Here is an 18,921-nt window from a genome sequence, read left to right as displayed (position 1 = left end):
AGTGTAATTTTTTTGTTATTAAAAAAAAACACGAGAATTAGTAATTTTTTTTAACTGGACTTAATGTACTTCATTAGTTTTATCTTAATCGTTTTCTTTAAACTGGGCGTTTTATTCTGAAATCAAAACCGGAAACCGTTGATTACAGCCATTGTAACTTGAGTTTTTATCTGCGAGTAGGTTTTTTTTTTCCCTCCTCCCAAACTTTTCCTACCTTCTCCGAAAGTCATGTCAAGCGTCAGTGTGACTGGAGGGAGAGGAGCAAGAAGGTAAGGAAGAGTTTAATAAATCGATTAACAAACATCGTACTGACTGACATCGATTAGCTGATAACTGCTCGACTCTGTAAATGAGCGGTTATCGAGTTTAAAGTGCATGTGTATGACACAGAAGGTGTCTCAAAAAGTTTTTTGATGTATTATCGATCAGAATTACTGCTAATGCCTGTGCAGAGAAAAAGACTCACACATAGCTTTTGGTTTTGGTTTATGTTTTGTTAGCTTGTTGCAGCTTGTTGATGTCATGTTTCTGTTGCAGAGATTTAAAAACCTGCAGAACTTTTACTGTCTAATGGGAAAAAAAACTTTGGTGATTGAAAGTGGCTTAAACTTAAAATTGACAGGGGTCAGTTAATTATTTCTTTATTGAAAGTGATTGTAAGATTTTTTCCACTTATATGTTTGAAAAAGTTGTTAATCAGCATTGATATTTATGACAGGTTTACGCTGATAACTAATCTAATGTCTCACCCTGTTGAGGTTCCAATATTCTACAACATGCCGCTTTCTATACACTATGCTGGCTTAGTGTTGATACATATATTATGTAGACTTAACTTAGCTGTGTCAAAATTACTGTGCTGTGTTGACCATTGATTTATTTCCCTGAAAACTGCAATCTGAAATCATAGATAGGATTATTCTTGCTGGTTTAGACAAAGTTTTGTGATTCTACAGCAGTATCTGTCACCCCCTGGTTCAGAAAGAGCTTTACTTTTACTGTCACACAAAGTTTTGTTTCTGTTAAATATATGTTGGAGAAACACTGTGTGTGAAGTTGCTCCTTGGATGGAAATCCCCCCCATTGTCAGAAGTGTTTGACCCCTCCCCACCTCTGCTCTCTTGTCTGTTATTATAGCATGCATCATCGCAGGGTTTTCAGTTCATGGTGTTGGATGTTCACAAGTTGAGTCAGTCACAGAGAGGCTGACCTCAACAGATGTGTCCACGCTGCTGCTTCTGCTGCAGCATGTCATATTTTATCTGCAGTCAGAGGTGATTTGCAGATATTGCAAGACTCAAAGCGGAAACAGTGTTAGAAGTGCGAGAGACAAAAAAATGAGAGACTGATGAGCTGATGATGTTAAAGAATCTGACAGTGGCTTTTTGGTTGCATTGCTGTAACTGCCTAATTGGAGGGTTAACCACCAATTATTTTCCTTCAACTTCTTATTGTCTGAATGCTTCTGTTGGTGGTTTCTTTTACCACATTATAATGATACTAAACTATCGAGCACTTTAGGAGAATAGGACGATAAAGACGTCAAACTGAATTATCGCTTTAAGCAGGCCTTTCTACAATCTGTGACTGAAATGGTAAAAGATGGCTGGTAGTGGTTTAAATCTCTTTCTTCAAATGGATCAGACTTTAACCTTGCAGGGCAAAGAGCTCAGAACCATGTGGTTGCATGTAAACATCTTGGTTTATGAGGAGCCTTGAGAAAAAAGTTTATTTTCATGTTGTTGGAAAGATTTCTGCTGACCTGTGTGGGAATCATTACAGTATTGTGTGCACTGATCAGACAAAAAGGCTGAAGGGGAAAGTTCAGTTTCTGTTAAAACCAACCTGGTGAGCATTTTATCAACTTTCATTTCAGCCTTTTTGGAAATGAAACTGAAATGAAACAATTTTAAAATTTGCACTTTAAATTAGTTTTTCACTGGCTACAGAGAAAAATAGTCTTTTCTGTGTCCTCATTGATAAACACAGAGCCTAGGATGTGCAGAGACATAATTTAATGAGTGTTAATCACTTTACAAGTTTCTGAGGCTCTCTCAGGGGAAACTGTCTTCTTGCAACAGGAGCCTGAGTTTTGACTTACTGCTGTCGCCTCAAAATAGATTGTCTGTAAGTTTAGTTAGAAGAGTGGGGGGGTCCGTGCTAAATTCTGATACCTGTCCTTATAGTTCCCATTCATACTTTGTGATTCACATGTTTTGGTCTTGTAACAGGAGACACAGGACACTTCGTTCAATGAAATTGAGTTTGGTCTGTCCTCACACCAGTGCTGCAGCTTGATATATACATGCCAGCGTATTTTTAGCTCTATTACGAGAGGTCTAAACTTTTTATAGAGCTTCAAGGCTGTCACTTACTCGGTGACATGATGCAGAGAGACATGGGAAAGTTGTTGGTCTCAAGTGTTAGACTGACAGGGATATGCAGTCAGAAACAAAATATGCATGTGAGGCACAAACAAATCATGTTTACTTCCTGAAATACTCAGTCATACGTCATCACAAACTTTTAAATGTCTCTTTTTGACCAATTTGACCAAGAGTTTTGTTCAATTTAAGCTAAAACAAAGTGGGTATGGTGGGGGAAACATCATGCTGTAGTTTAGAACAATGGTGGAATGTTTTTGTTTTGATTCACACGGGACATGAACCCGTTTCCTGGGCAAAGGTTCTGTGTTGTTTGGCCCGTTCTTTGTTCCTGCAGCCTGCCCATCACTTGAAACAGACTTTCATTCTCATCATTAGTTACATTCACTTGAAAGTCCCATGTGTCTTTATGAAACACAAACAGCTGCAACAAAGTATTGGCCTGAACATGGCGGGAGTAGAAACGTGTGATACAGGTAGTGTAACATCTTTGATTTGGGGTTTCATACCTGTTGTGTGCACAAATGTGTCCACTGTCTCACTTTGATGAATAAATTAAGTTTGTGGACAAAACGACTTCTTGCTTTGAATTTCTAGACATTTTTGGCATCTTTGGACACTGGCAGGGGTGTCTTTTTTAGATTTTACTCATGTTTAAGCACTTCCTGTTACATTTGTATGAGGCATCAATGAGTCAATATGTAACTGAGCAGACAGACTGAAAACACACCAGTTTGGCTGCCTTTGTAGATTCAAGTCTCTTCACATGAGACAGTGAATGACAATCAGGATGTAAAGTTTGAAAAATAGACCTTCATTTTTTAAGGGTTATCAGTCACTTAAAACTTTGCAGAGGATCGTAACAGCCAGACTCAGGATTACACAACTTTTATTACTATCCAACTAAAAACAGTTTCATTACCCTTGCATCAAAGTAATTACCTCCACCAAGGTTTATGTTAGGTTTTTGGGAGAGTTTGTCTGTTTGTTTGATTGTTTGTCTATGCACAACATAACTCAAAATGTACAGATCTTGATAAAATTTTCAGGAAATGTTCAAAATGGGATAAGGAAGAAGTGATTAAATTTTGGAGGTGATCCGGATCACTGTCTGGATCCAGGATATTTTAAAGGATTCTTTATCATTGTGAGATAGGGCCATTTTCACCATATGTGTGTATAGCTCCACGATAAATGGTCGGATTGCTTTGCAAAACAATACAAGACAAGGTCAGGATAATTTCTGACAGATGTAAAAGTACGATCTAGATCCTGGCAATATTCTGGATACTAAAATCCTGGGTCATCAAAATTTTCGACACTGTCAGGTAACAAATTATCGTACAATTCGCCGATAACACCAAATTGTAGCAGACAGTCATTAACATTACATTACAACTAAAGTGTTGCGTGACAATCACAATATGCTTGGCGAAGGTCTGCGCTCTTTGAGTGCTTTTCCAGTTTAGTATGTGATCATTTTGACGTCCATGGAGCCTTACTGGTGAGAGCGTACTCAAACACTTCTGTGTGCTATAGCTACTATTTTTGACTTAGCTCTTCTTGGTGTCACAAAGATGCAGTAGTAAATTTTGAATGTTCCAGGTTTGGTAGCAGCCATCAGGGTTGTTTATGGAGATGTCTGAACAGCTTTTTAATGGTTGTGATTGGCCCGCCTGTGATCGGCTTGGATGGAAGTCTGTCTGAGTGCGAGGGTTCAAAAAAGTTTCTGCCAGAGTAAATAAAACATGAGCGCAGGGTTTTGTCTGCTTCTCATGCTCTCATTCATTCTTCCTCACCATAAAGGTTTGGTTAACAGTGAAAAATAATGCTGACACAAAGTGATTCACCTGGATTGTGCCTCTGTTTTGTTTTACCTTCAGCCTTGTCGTTAAATCTGGCCTGTGTGGACTAAGTGTAAGTGACAAGCGACTAATACAATCAGGCATCATCAAAAGCATTTAGAGAATGACAAACTTTTAGCTGCCGATGAGGGTTTTGCAGTTTGTTTTTGGAATTTTTTTTCACTTCAGACTATTGGACCAGCTGTTTGAAATGGACAAGAAGACCATTCACATTCCTAATGTGTCGTTATTTGTTGTATAATTATTACCCTGATATTGACTCATTCCAACAGAGCTCTGCAAAGTTAAAACATGCTTGTTCTCTTCTTTAAGTCACTGTGGTATGTTTACTTTTTCTTAGTTCAAGGTTTTTTTTTTCTGAGGCAGCAATTAGTTTTAAGTGTGAGGGCTGCGTGGAACCTGATAGCAGGAAGCTTTCATCATAATTAACGGGCATCCAGGCTTTGAAAATGGAAATTGCCACTTTGAGCTTCGTGCCAGATTTTCTAATTGGAGAGGCTTTTCAGGAGAGGCTCTTCAGAGGTTCAGAGTTTTTTAAAGGGAGGCAGCTGCCTGTTCCCTACATGTAGGTCGTGTTTTTTATACAGAATAAAACATGAGGTTGTTTGTTTTCTTTTTGTTTTTTATACAACAGTTTTAAAACAATGGCTGCAGACTCTAAGCAGGAAGTAGGCTGTACACAGCGGAGTGTAATAAACAAGCATGATTGAAATACTTCATGTGAAACAAAGGCAGTTGTGGGGGAAGTACTGTTATATGTGTTCAGACAAAAAGCAGAAATCTAATCATGTCAGTTTAAGAAACTCTTTGTGAGGGATCAGCTTTTTACTGCTTAAAGTTTCCCTTCAGTATCATTTGAGCAACTCATGATTTCTTTTTTGGCTCTGATTAAGATTATATTTAATTATTTACAGTCACATGTTTCAAAACATCTGTAGATGATAAAAGTTATGTTCTTGGTGGAAACTAATCAAATCTGATATTATTTTATCATGAAGTCTTCCCTTGTAACTATAAATTCAACTAACTTTAAGTTTTCTTTTTGATGAGTTATATCACTCTGTACAGCTAACAGACTTGGACGGACTCATCAGTGACATGGGACTTTGTTATTGATCTTGACAGAACTCAATCATATTGAAATAAGATGGATGTTTTAGCTGCCGTCACTAAGATTGTTGAACAGGAAGCAGTATGGGAGTATTTTTCCTCTAATGTTTGAACCACATTGTTTACCAATATGGTGCTAACGGTTTTACCTCATCTTTCAGTCTGTGGTATCAACAATCAGAAGCTGAATTTTCAAAGATATTTTTTGCAGGTTAATTTGACATGACATGATTGGTCTGCCTCTGGTGTGGCTTATGTAAGTGAAGCTCATAACTGTTGTCAAGGGGTTTGATCAATAAGAATCATCCTTCACAGCTGCAAGGCCAGTGAGAGAGTGACTTCATAAAAGATTACAAAATTTATAAAGTGTAATTTTTCACTTACTGTCTGTAAGTCTATGTCTGAGTCTGAGAAACCCTGGATGAAAAACCCCGGACTAAAATTACCCACATCAGCAGAGCAGAGCAGAGCTGGAGGCACAAATCAGACTTTTATACACAAACATCTGAGTGGGAAATCACTGAAGTTACCACAGACTGGTGAGTTTTGGTGGCAGTTGATGAATTCGTTTACACTGGCCCTATTTAAGAGTCAGTTATGAATGACCTTAAAAAGCCCCTTGGCAGTGAAGTGGCAGACAGAGTGGACTCTTGTGGACAGAGCACCAAAAAGGTCAGATCTCACAGTGCCTGAAATGAACGCTTCTCTTGGGAAAACCAAACCACAGCTTTTTTTGGACAAACTTTCTATGATGCCACAAACCTTGTGAACCCAATTTCATATTTTTTGGCTCAAACAATGAAAGGAAGAGAGAGGAGCATGGATCTGTGGTTAAACTCAAACAGTCTCCAAAGTTGTGTTCAGATTTCATTCTTGCTGCTTCTGATTCTGATTTCTTACAAGAGTTTCTGAGGGCAGAGTTAGGGGAAGGTGCTGGACTTCTGCTTCAGACTGGTCTCACAAACCCATCAAAGCACAGAGATCACCTCTGTTCGCCGCCTCATAATGGAACGAATGTTGTGTTCAGCGCTCAGGTGCTGGTGGAAACACACTCCTGTATTATGAGCTCATAGCAGAAGGCTGAACAAGGCCAAACTTAATAAGAGAAGTCTCCTTTGCAATTTTACCCATCAGGTTGTCTCAGATGTAGACCATCGATATGTTCAACCAAGTTTTGTAATGTCTGGCAGACATCAAATTGGAACTCAGTGCGACTCCAGAAGCCCAAATCTGACAAGCTAACTGAATCAGAGCATGATGGAAAACTGAATTAGAGCCCACAAACATGCATTTTCCACAGAGGCAGATACAGGGATGAAGGTGTACTGGAGACATTTCAAAGTGTTTCAAAGACCCACGTACACCCAGTACCTTGTCATTACCCCGACCCCCTCACTCAGAGACCTGCTGAACTGGTGTAATTTCCCCCACTGAAGGAAATAACATGATCGTACACACATATTTCAGTTGTTTCTGGGCAGAATGCACTGAGGCAGACATCTGGTCGAGTACTGTAGTTATGAGAATCAAACATCTGGAGACGAGAGTCGCTACTGTGTGAAGAGACAAATGGGTCACAGTCCCAGCAATCTGTGGAGCAGATATGTAGGTCAACTAAGAAAGATGTTTAAAGATGCAGTAAGCTGGTTTGGGGGAGCTTTTGGTTTGACTACCAAACACAAATAAGCGTAGAGAAATCGAAAAACAAAAATGCAGGTTTGTATTTGGAAATGGAAAATAGGCAGGAGAGAAACAGGAAGGTGATGTTTGAGGCTAATACACTTAAAAAACAGCAGCACTGGCAAAGGTTCGGTTTGTAATGTTGGGAAAACAGGCCTGGAGAGTTTGTGGGAAAACAAGGTGTGTTTGGTCTGACATGCATCGTGACGTCCGAGCTGGAAACTGGATAATTGGGGGAAAACTCGATTTGAGAGCCCTGCTTTGTTTCAGGGAGGGGCAGACTGCCTCAGACTCAGCTGACTGGATGCTGCTGGATTACAAACTGTGTACAGCTGCAACACATGCTTCCATCAGTGTTTACCTAGAGAAATGTACTGGATACTGTTGGAGAGCTTTTTCGAGCACATCTCCCAAGTTTGTGTCTTTTTAGTGTGACTTTTTGGGAAACACCGGGGATGAAAGTTCAGCTGTGGTTTCAGGCCACATCTTTGTTTTGTTTATCTATTGTTTCCCTCACAGCTGTTTCAGCAGCTTGAGCAACAACCCCAGGAATAACACGTCTCAAACCAGCTCTGTTTTTTTAATGCTCATTTGAGTCAATCAAAAATAGTGCTCTAAAAAGATCTTGGCAGGAGTGAAATATCAGTACCAGCGGCTTAGGGGAAAGTATCTTTTTTCCCAACAGGAAATTGCTTTACACGGAGACAATGTCAGACTGGAGGAATATAATTAAAATGTTTTAGCCTGGTCTGATTATCAGGCTAAAGACACAACTATTAAAGTAATAACAATGGAGGGGGGCAGCATTCAGTGATCTGACAGGGAAAGTTAGAGAGCCTGTGAGAAGGCTCCTTCCACACATATACGCCAACATGCTCTTGATGAATTCAGGACCTGATGTTTTCAGGCATTGATTTCACCCATGACTCTAGCTGTGGCCATGTTAGACCCTCCCTGTTGTGCATGTGTGCAGGGGCTTCACTGGAGGGTTTTTAAAGATGTTAGCTGCATCTGAGCATCAGAGACACAGAGCAGCCACCAAACTTGTCCCTCTTCTTCTACTCCACAGACTTCCTGCATGACTTTATTAAATTCACTTTGTGACATTTTGAACCTGGAATTGGTCAGAAAAAGGCAGAGCACAGAGGGGGTCGTGCGGGGAAAACAACGAGGCCTCACAAAACTTTTTGAAAACAGCGTCACCACGGTGGAGGCATAAAGCCTCATTGTGAGGCTGAATGTGCTTGATTGTGTTTGCTGAGAATCTGGAAGGAAAAGGGAGGGGAGGACGCCTGTGAAGTTTGAAGTCAACCTGATTGAGATGAAAGATGGTTCTTTTTTGGATTACAGTGGGACACACAAGATGTTGGGGGTGTGAAATACTGTAGGTGTGTGGTGTTTTGAAGATGCGTGAGACGGGAAGTGAAGAATCCTGCACATGGAGGTGACAGCGAGTTACTGTGTGAGAGCTTCAGCACACACAAACACTTAAACACTTGAGCAAGAACTGATAACCTGTTATCTAACCTCGGTGTGGTGTATCATGTGATGTGGCCTCTGTGCTGTTTTTGGCTGCAGGATGCTGCAGAGTGTGCTTTTGTGCGTGTCCATGTCACATTGGCTCTATTTGTTCAGCTCTCAGTCCCTGCTTGTCTCCTCTGCTGTGTTTTCCTGCTCCCTTCAGGAAGCAGCTTTCAGGACGGCCTGTTGGGTTTCCTGGCAGGACCCCTTTCCTCCCCTCCAGTTCCTACTGGGAGACAATAGGAGGTCTCTGACGGGGGCATGAAGAGGTGTGTGTGTGTGTGTGTGTGTGTACTGAGGAGCAAGATTTATTGGGGGAGTAGTGGGCTTCCCTTCAGGAAACTGCAGATTTATTCGTGCAGCAGAGAGGCCCTCCTGTGTGTGAGTGCTTGTATTTCTATTTGGCCTTAATGTCCTCACAAGGATTAAAACATGAAAGAGACATGTCTTAGTGGACTACAAGTTCAAGTTCAAGTTGGGTTTCACATTATTGGGACGAGAGGTAAAGGGTGTAAAAGTTGATAGTTTAAAAGTTAAAGTTAATATTTTAGGCTCATGGTTTGTTCTTGCATCTTTAGAGAATCCTCAAAGGGAACTTTACCAAAACAGTAAAGCATCTCAGAAACTTTTGAACAAGTAACACCATTACTTTTGAGGCTCATTTGAAAACTCGAGAACATAACTCATCTTAGGATTCAGCCACTGAATTGTTCTCTTCATAACATGAAATTTAGAAATCACGTAAACATATCACTGTTATTATCACCAAACACTTTACAGATAAGTTATGAATTATTATTTCAAATTTAGATGCAAAAATTGAGTTTAAATTTCCATTTTGCCGTGAGATAAAATAAACTGAAAAACTGTAATTTAAGTTTAAAAAAAATCTCCCCCAGATTGTTTTAATGTGGTTGTTTAGTTATTCAAAGGGATGTCCCGATACCAATACCAGGTATCGTATTGGGCCAATACCAGCCTTTTTTCAAGGTATCGGTACTCGTGAAGGCTGCAGATACTAGCAGCAGATACTTTAGGCAAAAAAATCTCACTTCGAGCAAGTCCTCCTCGCCACTAGATGCTGCTAGTTGCTGTGGTTAAACACCACTGGAAATGTGCGTCAGACAACATAAATAAACCAGGGAGAGTTCACAGTTAAACTTTTTTATTTTGCACTTCAGTTTACTTTAAAAAATACTTAAACTCTGACAGGTGTTAGTTTTTTTGTGCACTTTTAATATATATTTTTTAATATTTATCAAAAAAATTCTAAACACAGAGAGAGTTGTTTGTGTTTTATGTAGACTTAATGGCAGAGTGACTGTGCTGTCTTTGATCAAATGATCTGTCACTGTTAATTGAAATTTTATGTATTGAAAGTGCTAATAGTATCGGTACTCGGTATGGGCGAGTACTCAAGGAGCACTCATACTGGTATCAGTCTGCATAAAAAGTGGTATCCCACATCCCTAGTTATTCGTAATGTTTTTCATTTTAAACACTTAAAAAAATGCTGATTTTTCTTCACAGCATTTTGTGCCCCCAGTAAGATTTAACTGCTTGAGTCTGAATCAAAGCTGTGGCATAAAACTTTCCTTAAATTGACTTTTTACTTCTGCCAACAATTTCAAGATTCTAAAGGCATTTGTTTTTTGGGAGGGGAAGGATCTTGGTGCTGTGTTCTTCTTTAACTATGCAAACATGTGTCGCCCTGGCCAAAAGAAGCCTATTAAAAGTTTGGGAGTGGATCTGAATCAACCTTATGAATAAGCAGAAACAGAGGATTATAAACCAGGGTGAAGGTTTCATTCTCTGATGCCCTTTTTGAAAACTTCACAGCTTTAGTAATCCTGGTGCTCTGCTGGCATGCCTGGTGTTCATAGAGGGGGTGCATGACTGTGTCTCTATGCATGTGCAGATTTCTGAATGGGCTTTTTCTCATGTAAAGCAGATGGAGAGTAAAAGTTGCTGTCAGTGAGAGGATGTTGGCTTTCACTCCCTCCCCTCCTCAGCTGTCAGACTCCGTCGCTCCCACTCCGTTTTTCCTTCCATGAAAAAAGGGGTGGCGGTGGGGATGAGGTCACTGTTCCAAAACATGGCCCCGAGCCCCGAACCAGCACATTTCCTCTTCCATGAGGCATCTGAAAGCAGGAAAACCCAGTGTTCTCGTCTTCATCAACAACCTGGGATGATACTGTGCTTCTCCTCTCGTCACATGTTCCTACTGAGGAGAGGAAAAACTGCATGAAACATCAAAGAATCTGCAGAAATCTTTTCGGTCACGACAAACAACCAATTGTGCTTGTTTTTATGGAAATTAATGTGTTTACTCCCTACAGTCATTGGTCAGATTTAATGCTGGATGACAAAGAAACAGTTGAAAATGCAAAGTGATCTCATCTGGTTTGTGGCTCTCTCGACAGAAGTTAGTTTGACTTTGGCATTTCCAACATGGCTCCTGACGACGATGGCCATGTGTAGCATGATCTATGTTTATGGCTGGTTGAAGAAAACTTCAGCAGGTTTTGTTTTTAGTATACCAGTTTTTGGCAGATTGACCCAAAAGCTAATTTTGGAAACGTAAAGTTTAATGTCTTTTTTTTTTCTGTGGTACTTTCCAGGAAACTTCTCCAGAATGTTGGAAATACAAAATGACATAACACTCATCGTTTCCGAAAGACAGTGGAAATAGTGCTTTGTTGGCTCACAATGGATAATCTAAAAGTTAACGTCTTATACTGGAGGAGTATTTAGTGCACTGTTGTTTCCCTGCAGCTCTGGATTGATTTTGTACTGATGCAAACAGGGCTGGCAGAGCATTATTTTCTCACTGCTCTCACTGCAAAGTGCTTGAAATGTGAAGAAATGCAACTGTAGTGCTGGGTGTGACCAGCCGGTTCATGATTGTAGTGTTGCATCAAAACTGATTCAAGAATGTCACATAATTTGTAGCCATGGAACTACAGACGTCTTAGGCTAATGTTTAGTCGGTCTGAAGAACAATGATGTTTATGTTTGCACAATGGGACCTCTCAAAGCCTTTACTAAATTAAAGTGGTATGCCCACAGTGAGTTCACTGTGTTTCAGTGGTGAACAATGTGTTTTTCTGGCTGCTGAATCATGAGACAGTGTCTGTGTATTTATATATAAGAGATGTTGAAAAACCAGTATCTAAAAACATGATGTGTTTGTGTTCATGCAACTTTTACAGCCTGCTCCGTTTCTGTTGCCGTATGTGTGCTCGTGTTTCTGCTTTTATGAGCATTTTTGTAATTTTGTTTGTGGCTTTTGTGAGTGTCATTATGAGCATTGGCACTTGGTGGTGGTGTGTGTGTGTGTGTGTGTGTGTTTTCAGGGAGACTCGACAGCGTGGCTCTCAGCTGGTCAGGGCTCGGGGTGTAGAAGGAAGGAATGCAGCTTCTCTGTAATTTGCTGTCTGTCATCAATTCAGAGAGAAAAACAGAAACACCAGAGGAGAGGAGCTGAGGGAAGTGTGTATGTGTGTGTATGTGTGTGTGTGTGTGTGTGTGTGTGAGAGAGAGTAAGTGATAACAAGAGAGATTGAGATGGGTGAGAGGGGAAATGAGAGTCATGTGGAAAGAAGAGGGTAGAGATGAAGAGTCAGACAATGTGAGAGAAGGAGATGAGAGGGAGAAGAATAAATGGGTGTATAAATTAAGGACTGACGGCTGGAAAGTCAAAATGAAGCAAATTAAAAAGGAAAGGAAAATAATTTGTTTACTGACAATAACCTTGTGGCCTTTGCAGCAGCTACTTAAACAGCACAAACACTGAGTTAGTCTGTGATGGTAGATTATTTCTTTGTTGTAACAATGCTTCTTATACGGTTGGAAAGCATGTTTATTTCTATTTTAAATGGCACTATGTGTAAGGAAAATGTGTGGCGCACTCAATTGGCACTGCTACCTCACAGCAAGAGGGTCACCAGTTCAAATTCCAGTTTGGGCAAGGCATGCCTTTCTTCATGTAGTTTGCATGTTCTCCCCATGAATGTGTGGGTTCTCTCATTGCGCTGTGGCTTCCTCCCACTGCCCAAAAACATACGCAAAAGGTTAATTGGTGAGTCTGAATTGTATGCTCTGAATCAAGGTGTGAGTGGGCACGAGACAATGTTTGTCTTTGTGTGTCAGCCCTGTGATTGACTGGCGACCAGTCCAGACGTCCCCTGCCTCTCACCCCAAATCTGCGTTTCCACCAAGCAGTCCGGTTCGGTTCAGTATGGTTTGGCACAGTTTGGTACAGTTGAGCCTGATCCCGTTTGTGTTTCCACAGCAAAACTGTGCCCTCTCGTGGTGACGGCGTGTAAGCCAGATGCCAAAAGCCGCAGCTGTTAAACAATAGTGTGACACTGTAGCAGCGACACACTCTATCCCGCTAATAAATCCAATGAAGAAGAAAAACGCGACACAGTAAACAAAGTGCTGAGATAGAAGACATGCAGCATTTCGTCCTCTCTGTGATTGGCATGTAGCTCTTTGAGACAAAGTGCAATCAAACTTTGTTTCAGTGAAGTCTGTGTGCCGCCAGGAGAAATGGCAGCTGCTGTCGTGGGGTAAGTGACGATTGTTTTGACCAATCAATGGTCTGCAGTGTGTTGCTCCACCTTCTGAGAGCGGATCGGTTCAGTCTGGTACCCATACGGAAGGATCCCAAAAGTGGGACGGCTTGTTTCGGTTATTTGGGGATCCGTTCCGGGATAAGTCAGTGGAAATGCCACAAAATGCCGCCGTACCGAGACGAACCGAACCGGTCTGCTTGGTGGAAACACGGCTAAAGACATCTGGGATGGGCTCCAGCCACGCAAGACCCTGAACAGGACTGTGGTAGAGATGAATGAATGAATGCATTTGTGGGATGAACAGCAGAGCTAAGTAGCTGGGCCCATGAAAAAACTGCCAGATCCTCTTTGCTGATGCCAAACAGCTTAATCTGCTCTTGACTACTGTAACTTGGTGTTTTGTGGGTTGGGGGTTGACCTTTTGGTAAATTGCAGATATGTCTTGTTGCCTAGGGGCTGTTAAGCCACAGCTGAGTGCTGTGGTACTTACCAATACTTTGCAAGCAATATGCTCATCACGCCCTCCAAGCACTTCCCCCCAGACCCTCTCGTCCACACCAAAAGAGTGACAGAGAGTTAAAACTTAAAAAAAACATAGCGGACATAAAAAGTGTGATCAAAAAAGAAAAAAAAGGGTCATTGACAAAATAGTGGCAACAAATGAAAATAATGATTTTTATTCAAAAACCTCAGAATGCAAATATTTATAAAAATGTAATAAATAAAATTTGATATCTGTGTTTTTCACTTTAGCAGAACGCAATCAATGCCCTTACCTGTTTTTATGCCATATTATATAATACACGTTTTTCAATGCCAAAGTTTCAGGACATGTTTTTCAATGCCAAATTTATTTTCAATACCAAACATACTTTAGACTTCAATCATCCAATCCACAAAATGATACCGAACGAGAGTCAACAGCAGAATAAGCTGTTTGGCACTGGCAGGAGAAGATTTGGTAAATTTTTTCATGGGCATAACTCACATACTCAGGTCTGCTGCTCATCCCACAGATACATGTTCCTTATTAATATGCCTCCACTTGTAAAGGAGACAAACAGAATTTACGATATTATAAGATTTAATGCCAAAAAGTGTTGTTACAACAAAGATATTCTCTTCCAAAAACACGTTTTTTTCTAAGTTTGTGTCCTCTATGGACTGTGTTGGTATGAAGCCCCAAATACACCAGATATGACTGCAGTGCGACAAGCTGCCACACTTGACTGACAGACAGCTGGAGTCACAGACCGAGGAGTTCCCGCTCTTCCCACTCCACTGATAAGTCTCTCTTCATTCATGTTGGGCTGTAAAACCTCAAACCTGTTGACTCCTGGTCTGGCTCTGCTCACTATGTTAATTTGTCATTGTAGTCAAGCTACTTACGAACTGATTTTGACACTTTTATTTTGAAAGTCGGTGGGTGTTTTTAGGTAGTTTCCAATCACTACTTCCTGTCCCGCTCGATCTTCCGGATCCAGTGTAAGTTGACCCATTGATTTGAATGAAACCTTTTTGATCCGTTTGGGGTAACAGAACGAAGACGCACTGCAGACGCATTTTTTGTATTTTGGCTTTTAGGTGGAAACATTGTAAGATAGGCCATTTCAAAAATTACAAAACAGCTCTTGTGTGTGTATCAGGCAAAAAGCACATCTTTAGGCCTATAACATTTTACTGTGAAGACAATCTTCTGCCCAGGATTTTAAAAATACTGGACTGGACTGGTTTGTTTGGTGTGGATGGAGAAAACATTGTAACTGCCTGTTGTTGCTTGTAAATTCTTTATGAGACAAGTTCAATGTGAATTACTGGATACTAATTAAACTCTGCTGGAGAAAGTTTATTAATTGCCCAAAGATATTAAAAAGAGAGTCCTTGAGAAGCATTGTTCATCATTTCTGTTCTAGTTTCATACTTGTGGCTCCAACTGAGTAAGAACTGTTGTTGTTGATACATTTCTTTAAATTTTTTTAGTTTGACTTTGTTATCAAAATCTAAAAGATGTGGGGTGAATGAGTAAGAGCCAGTTTAGGATCAGAATTGATGGCGTGTGACAAAAACATGACGCCATGTGTTTTTCTTAATGTTGAATCCAAAAATGCCCCAGAAGTGAGTGTGTCTGGTCTTTAAAGGCGCACACTCTGTTGTCATTAATTCACACCATACCTCACAACATGAGGGCTGATGAGAATTTATTTGAGCTTGTGCAAAAAAAATGAAAACATTTGAAACGTGAAACAACTGCTCTCAGTTTGGGATCAAAGCGGACAAACTAGATGAGGTCATAGTTTGTTGAATTCATCTGAATTGAAGCTGTATCATCATTTTTACTGCGGGTCGACAAGAGAGGAAAGTGACAGGGGCTGAAAGGAAAGAGAGCAGAGGCTGATGGGAAGATACTAAGCAGAACATGACTATCAGTGAAGGAGGACGTTTATTATCTCTTCTGTGGTTATTTTAATTCATCTATTGTATATAATGGCCTGTGACTTATCTGTAATAATTAGTCTTCAGTTTGTCTGTGTTATGTGGTTTTTACTTAGATTATAGACGTTCTGCTGCAGGATATGTGTGTGTGTGTGTGTGTGTGTGTGTGTGTGTGTGTGTGTGTGTGTGTGTGGTTATAGGTTATCAGTAGGCAGTCAGCTAGAGGGACAACCGACGTGTTGCAACAGCATGCTAAAGGAATGTGCTGGAGGGTGCTGGAAAACACATCTGTGTGTATATATGTGTGTGTGTCGAGTCTATGTTTGAAACAAAACTGTAAGACCACATAATGTACAGATTATTATTAAGGCTGTATATACGTTTCATATTTCAAAGACAAAGTATTTTGTCTCCTTTCAAGAAAAAAGGGATCTGCACTAATATTACATGCAGGCTCAAAACACACGTATGCAGGTTTTACTCAACTCACAAAGACGATAACCACTGTAATTTTCTTAGTAAACCACACACCTGTGATCTTTAAGTTTGTGACTGTGCAGGTGGATGCTGATGCACATCTTGAAACATTTCAGCTTCTCTAACTTGACTCCTTCTCTGTCATTTGGTAGAAAATCTTCACTCATCAGATTTCTTTGTCTAATCTTGTCTTGGAAGAATACAGACAAAAACAGAGTATAAAATAAGGAATAGACATTAAAGTTTGTGGAGAATAAGAAAAAAACACATAATTTTAGTGCTTTGCTGTGACTTGAGTCTAATGGTCAGTTTCTTTTTGTCTTTCAGGGCTGTGTGGAGCAGGGAGGTGGGAACCAGACAGACTGCAGCTGCATGAATCACTCAGTTAGCAGCAGTGAGAGGTTAACTTCATTCATTCATTCATAAAATAACATGAGAAGCCTTGAAGCCTTTTTATTCCTTGTTCTGTTTGGCACAAAGATTAGTCACCAGGTGTGAATGGTTTTTTTTTCTTTCATCATTTGTCTGGTTTTAATTACTGGTAGAAATTTTGGCTCTGATGTTCAAACTGTTCTTCAATAGCAGAAAAAAATCCTACAGTCCAAAGAGTTGTAATTGCTATCAAGCAAAATGTACTAGGGCTGAACGATTGATTAATTTTAAACCAACATCGCAATGTAATAGAATGCAATTTTCAAATCACAAAGGCTGCAATTCGACAAAAAAAGTTTCATGTACACAGACTAGGAGGGAATATAGTAACTTGTACTTGTTCTCCCTTAAAACCAGCAAAAGTCAGAATGCTGTTTTTCTGGCAAAAAAATACCCCGTGGGCCACAAAGATCCATCCAGTAGATCGTAGAGCCATACCCCTGGGTCACTTTTTTCTGTATGGTTTGTTACTCTTACTGACAACTGGAGGTCAGTAAAATGTCAGTGTTCCTTTTTCTGTTTCAATAAAGAAATGCAAAAAAGACTTGTTTAAATGCTACCAGTATCTTTTTTTGGTTAGTCAGACTATAAAATGACTTAAAACTTGTGTTAAGTGAACAATGCAGAAGATAAACGTCCCCCCCAAAAATCGTATGCTAATTCGCAATATTGGTCTAAAAAAAAATCACAATCAGATCATTTTCCAAAATCGTTCAGCCCTAAAACGTACTACCCTAAAAAATATCATGAAACGCTCTCAAATCACAATCAAAACACATTCTATGTGACGCTCCCATTAACACCACACAAGGAGGATCTCTACCTGTGCATCCTGCCCAAGCGGCAACTTCTGGTCTAAGAATATGAGACAATGCGGAAGTGCTAAAATCGGCTGTCACAAACACACCAAGCCAAAAAAAGCAATTTTCAAAGCAGAGATTAACCTATTTACAGCCTGGTTCAAAAAACTTCTCCTGTCCGAGTCGCTAATTTTACTACCAGCACCCACTGTACGGGGGGTGAACTTTTTCTAACTCGGCCGTTCAGAGGATATCAAGATCATGAGCTCCCCCAATCAGAGGCACAGCTGAGGGTCACGTGACCAACAGGCGCCCTATAGCTGTAGGTGAAGCCCTTGCCACTACCAATATGGCCGCTATAGCTGATGTGCTTCATTTTCCGTTTCATAAATAGACAGGTGACGTCGGCGAGACTACGTCCATGTTTTGTACAGTCTATGATCCTGCCCAAACAACTCCTCTATTACTAAAATGTATTTTCAAATATAGGTAAAAATAAATGGATCAATCAAAGTAACAAACAATCCCTCCTTCTTTGCAACACATAAAGATAATCTTGGCAAATTACATGTTTGGAACTGGCAGAGAAGATTTGGTAAAGGTCACATGGGTGCAACTCAAATACTGAGCTCTGCTGCTCATGCCACTATACATGCCTCCATACAAATGTGGCATCATTTAAAAGGGAAATAAACAAGCTACAAGACTTATTGTTAAAGCAAAAAAGTAATCTACCAAAACACAGCTAAATACCCAAAGTCAAAATGTTAACTTTCTTCATGAGAATGTAAAAATCCTGAAATGAAACTCAGCGGCTCTTACACTGGGTCTTCTGCAGAGTGTGACGCTGTGAAGCTGTGACGCTGTGGGTAACAGAGAGGCTGTCTGAAATTTCAGCTCTCTGTTGTTGACTTTGGTCTAAGTTGTTTCCCCAGACTACAACATACACAGCATGCTGAAAGTTTCTCCAAAAATCACAGAAATAAATTTAAAAGTGGACTTAGTTTCTGTCTCCGACATTTATATAACTCCAAGTTCTGCTTTATAGATTCCCAATCAGCTCACCCAGCCAGTGCTGAGGTTGAGAGCTTAACACAGAAAATCTCTCTTCCTCTCCCTTTCTCTCTGAGGTCTGGATGATGTCAGACGCAACGTCCTTCAACACCTCTTAAGAGAAAAAGCAAACAAGGGATTCATTTAACCAAACCTCCTTATCTCTGAAAGAAAGGAATTCAGTCACAGGTTCTCACGTGCTAATGAGCCACAAAAAAACACACACAGGTACTTTGGCCACTTTAGTACTTGCTAGTAAATTTACAGCTCCTAGAAAAACACAACTATGTCCATAATCTGGGCTTGTTTGTGTTGACAACCAACATTTGAAGCATGTGACTTTAAAAAAGTATCAGTATGAAGGTTTTGCACCAGTGTCTTAAACAAACTTCTGTGCAGTGTTTTAAAAATCACATCCCCTTCCTTCCTACTGTTGTAAAAACATCATGACTAATACCTTCGTGTCACTGTGTGTTTTCTTTTGCCAGGTGTTGATTTGAAGCTGTGCTCCTGCTGAAAGACCTGAAAAATGACTCAATCTGTTCAAGTCAACACAAAGCTGCCTGGTGAGACACTGCATGCAGAT

At 40.2% G+C, this 18,921-nt stretch overlaps 1 protein-coding gene across 2 annotated transcripts in view; it reads left to right on the top strand.

Annotated features, from left to right (window-relative positions):
• The first annotated feature begins 209 nt into the window (after nucleotides 1-209).
• kank3 (KN motif and ankyrin repeat domains 3) overlaps nucleotides 210-18,921 on the top strand; it is a 31,019-nt gene continuing 12,307 nt past the window's right edge. Inside the window, exons 1-3 of one of the 2 annotated variants that reach the window (XM_074667457.1) lie at nucleotides 210-269; nucleotides 16,378-16,451; nucleotides 18,824-18,901. In XM_074667457.1, the coding sequence (XP_074523558.1) occupies nucleotides 18,865-18,901 (37 nt within the window). In that variant the 5' untranslated portion in view covers nucleotides 210-269; nucleotides 16,378-16,451; nucleotides 18,824-18,864. Of the gene's footprint in view, nucleotides 270-8,856; nucleotides 8,868-16,375; nucleotides 16,452-18,823; nucleotides 18,902-18,921 lie in introns of those variants that run through there. The other variant, XM_074667458.1, reaches the window with a different exon arrangement.

The sequence above is a fragment of the Halichoeres trimaculatus genome, unplaced genomic scaffold, assembly GCF_033239565.1.
Source record: "Halichoeres trimaculatus isolate MK-OKI-2021-1 unplaced genomic scaffold, fHalTri1.1 fHalTri1_scaffold_4, whole genome shotgun sequence".
In the NCBI taxonomy this organism is placed as follows: Eukaryota; Metazoa; Chordata; class Actinopteri; order Labriformes; family Labridae; genus Halichoeres; species Halichoeres trimaculatus.
This window is presented reverse-complemented; position numbering and strand designations above follow the sequence as displayed.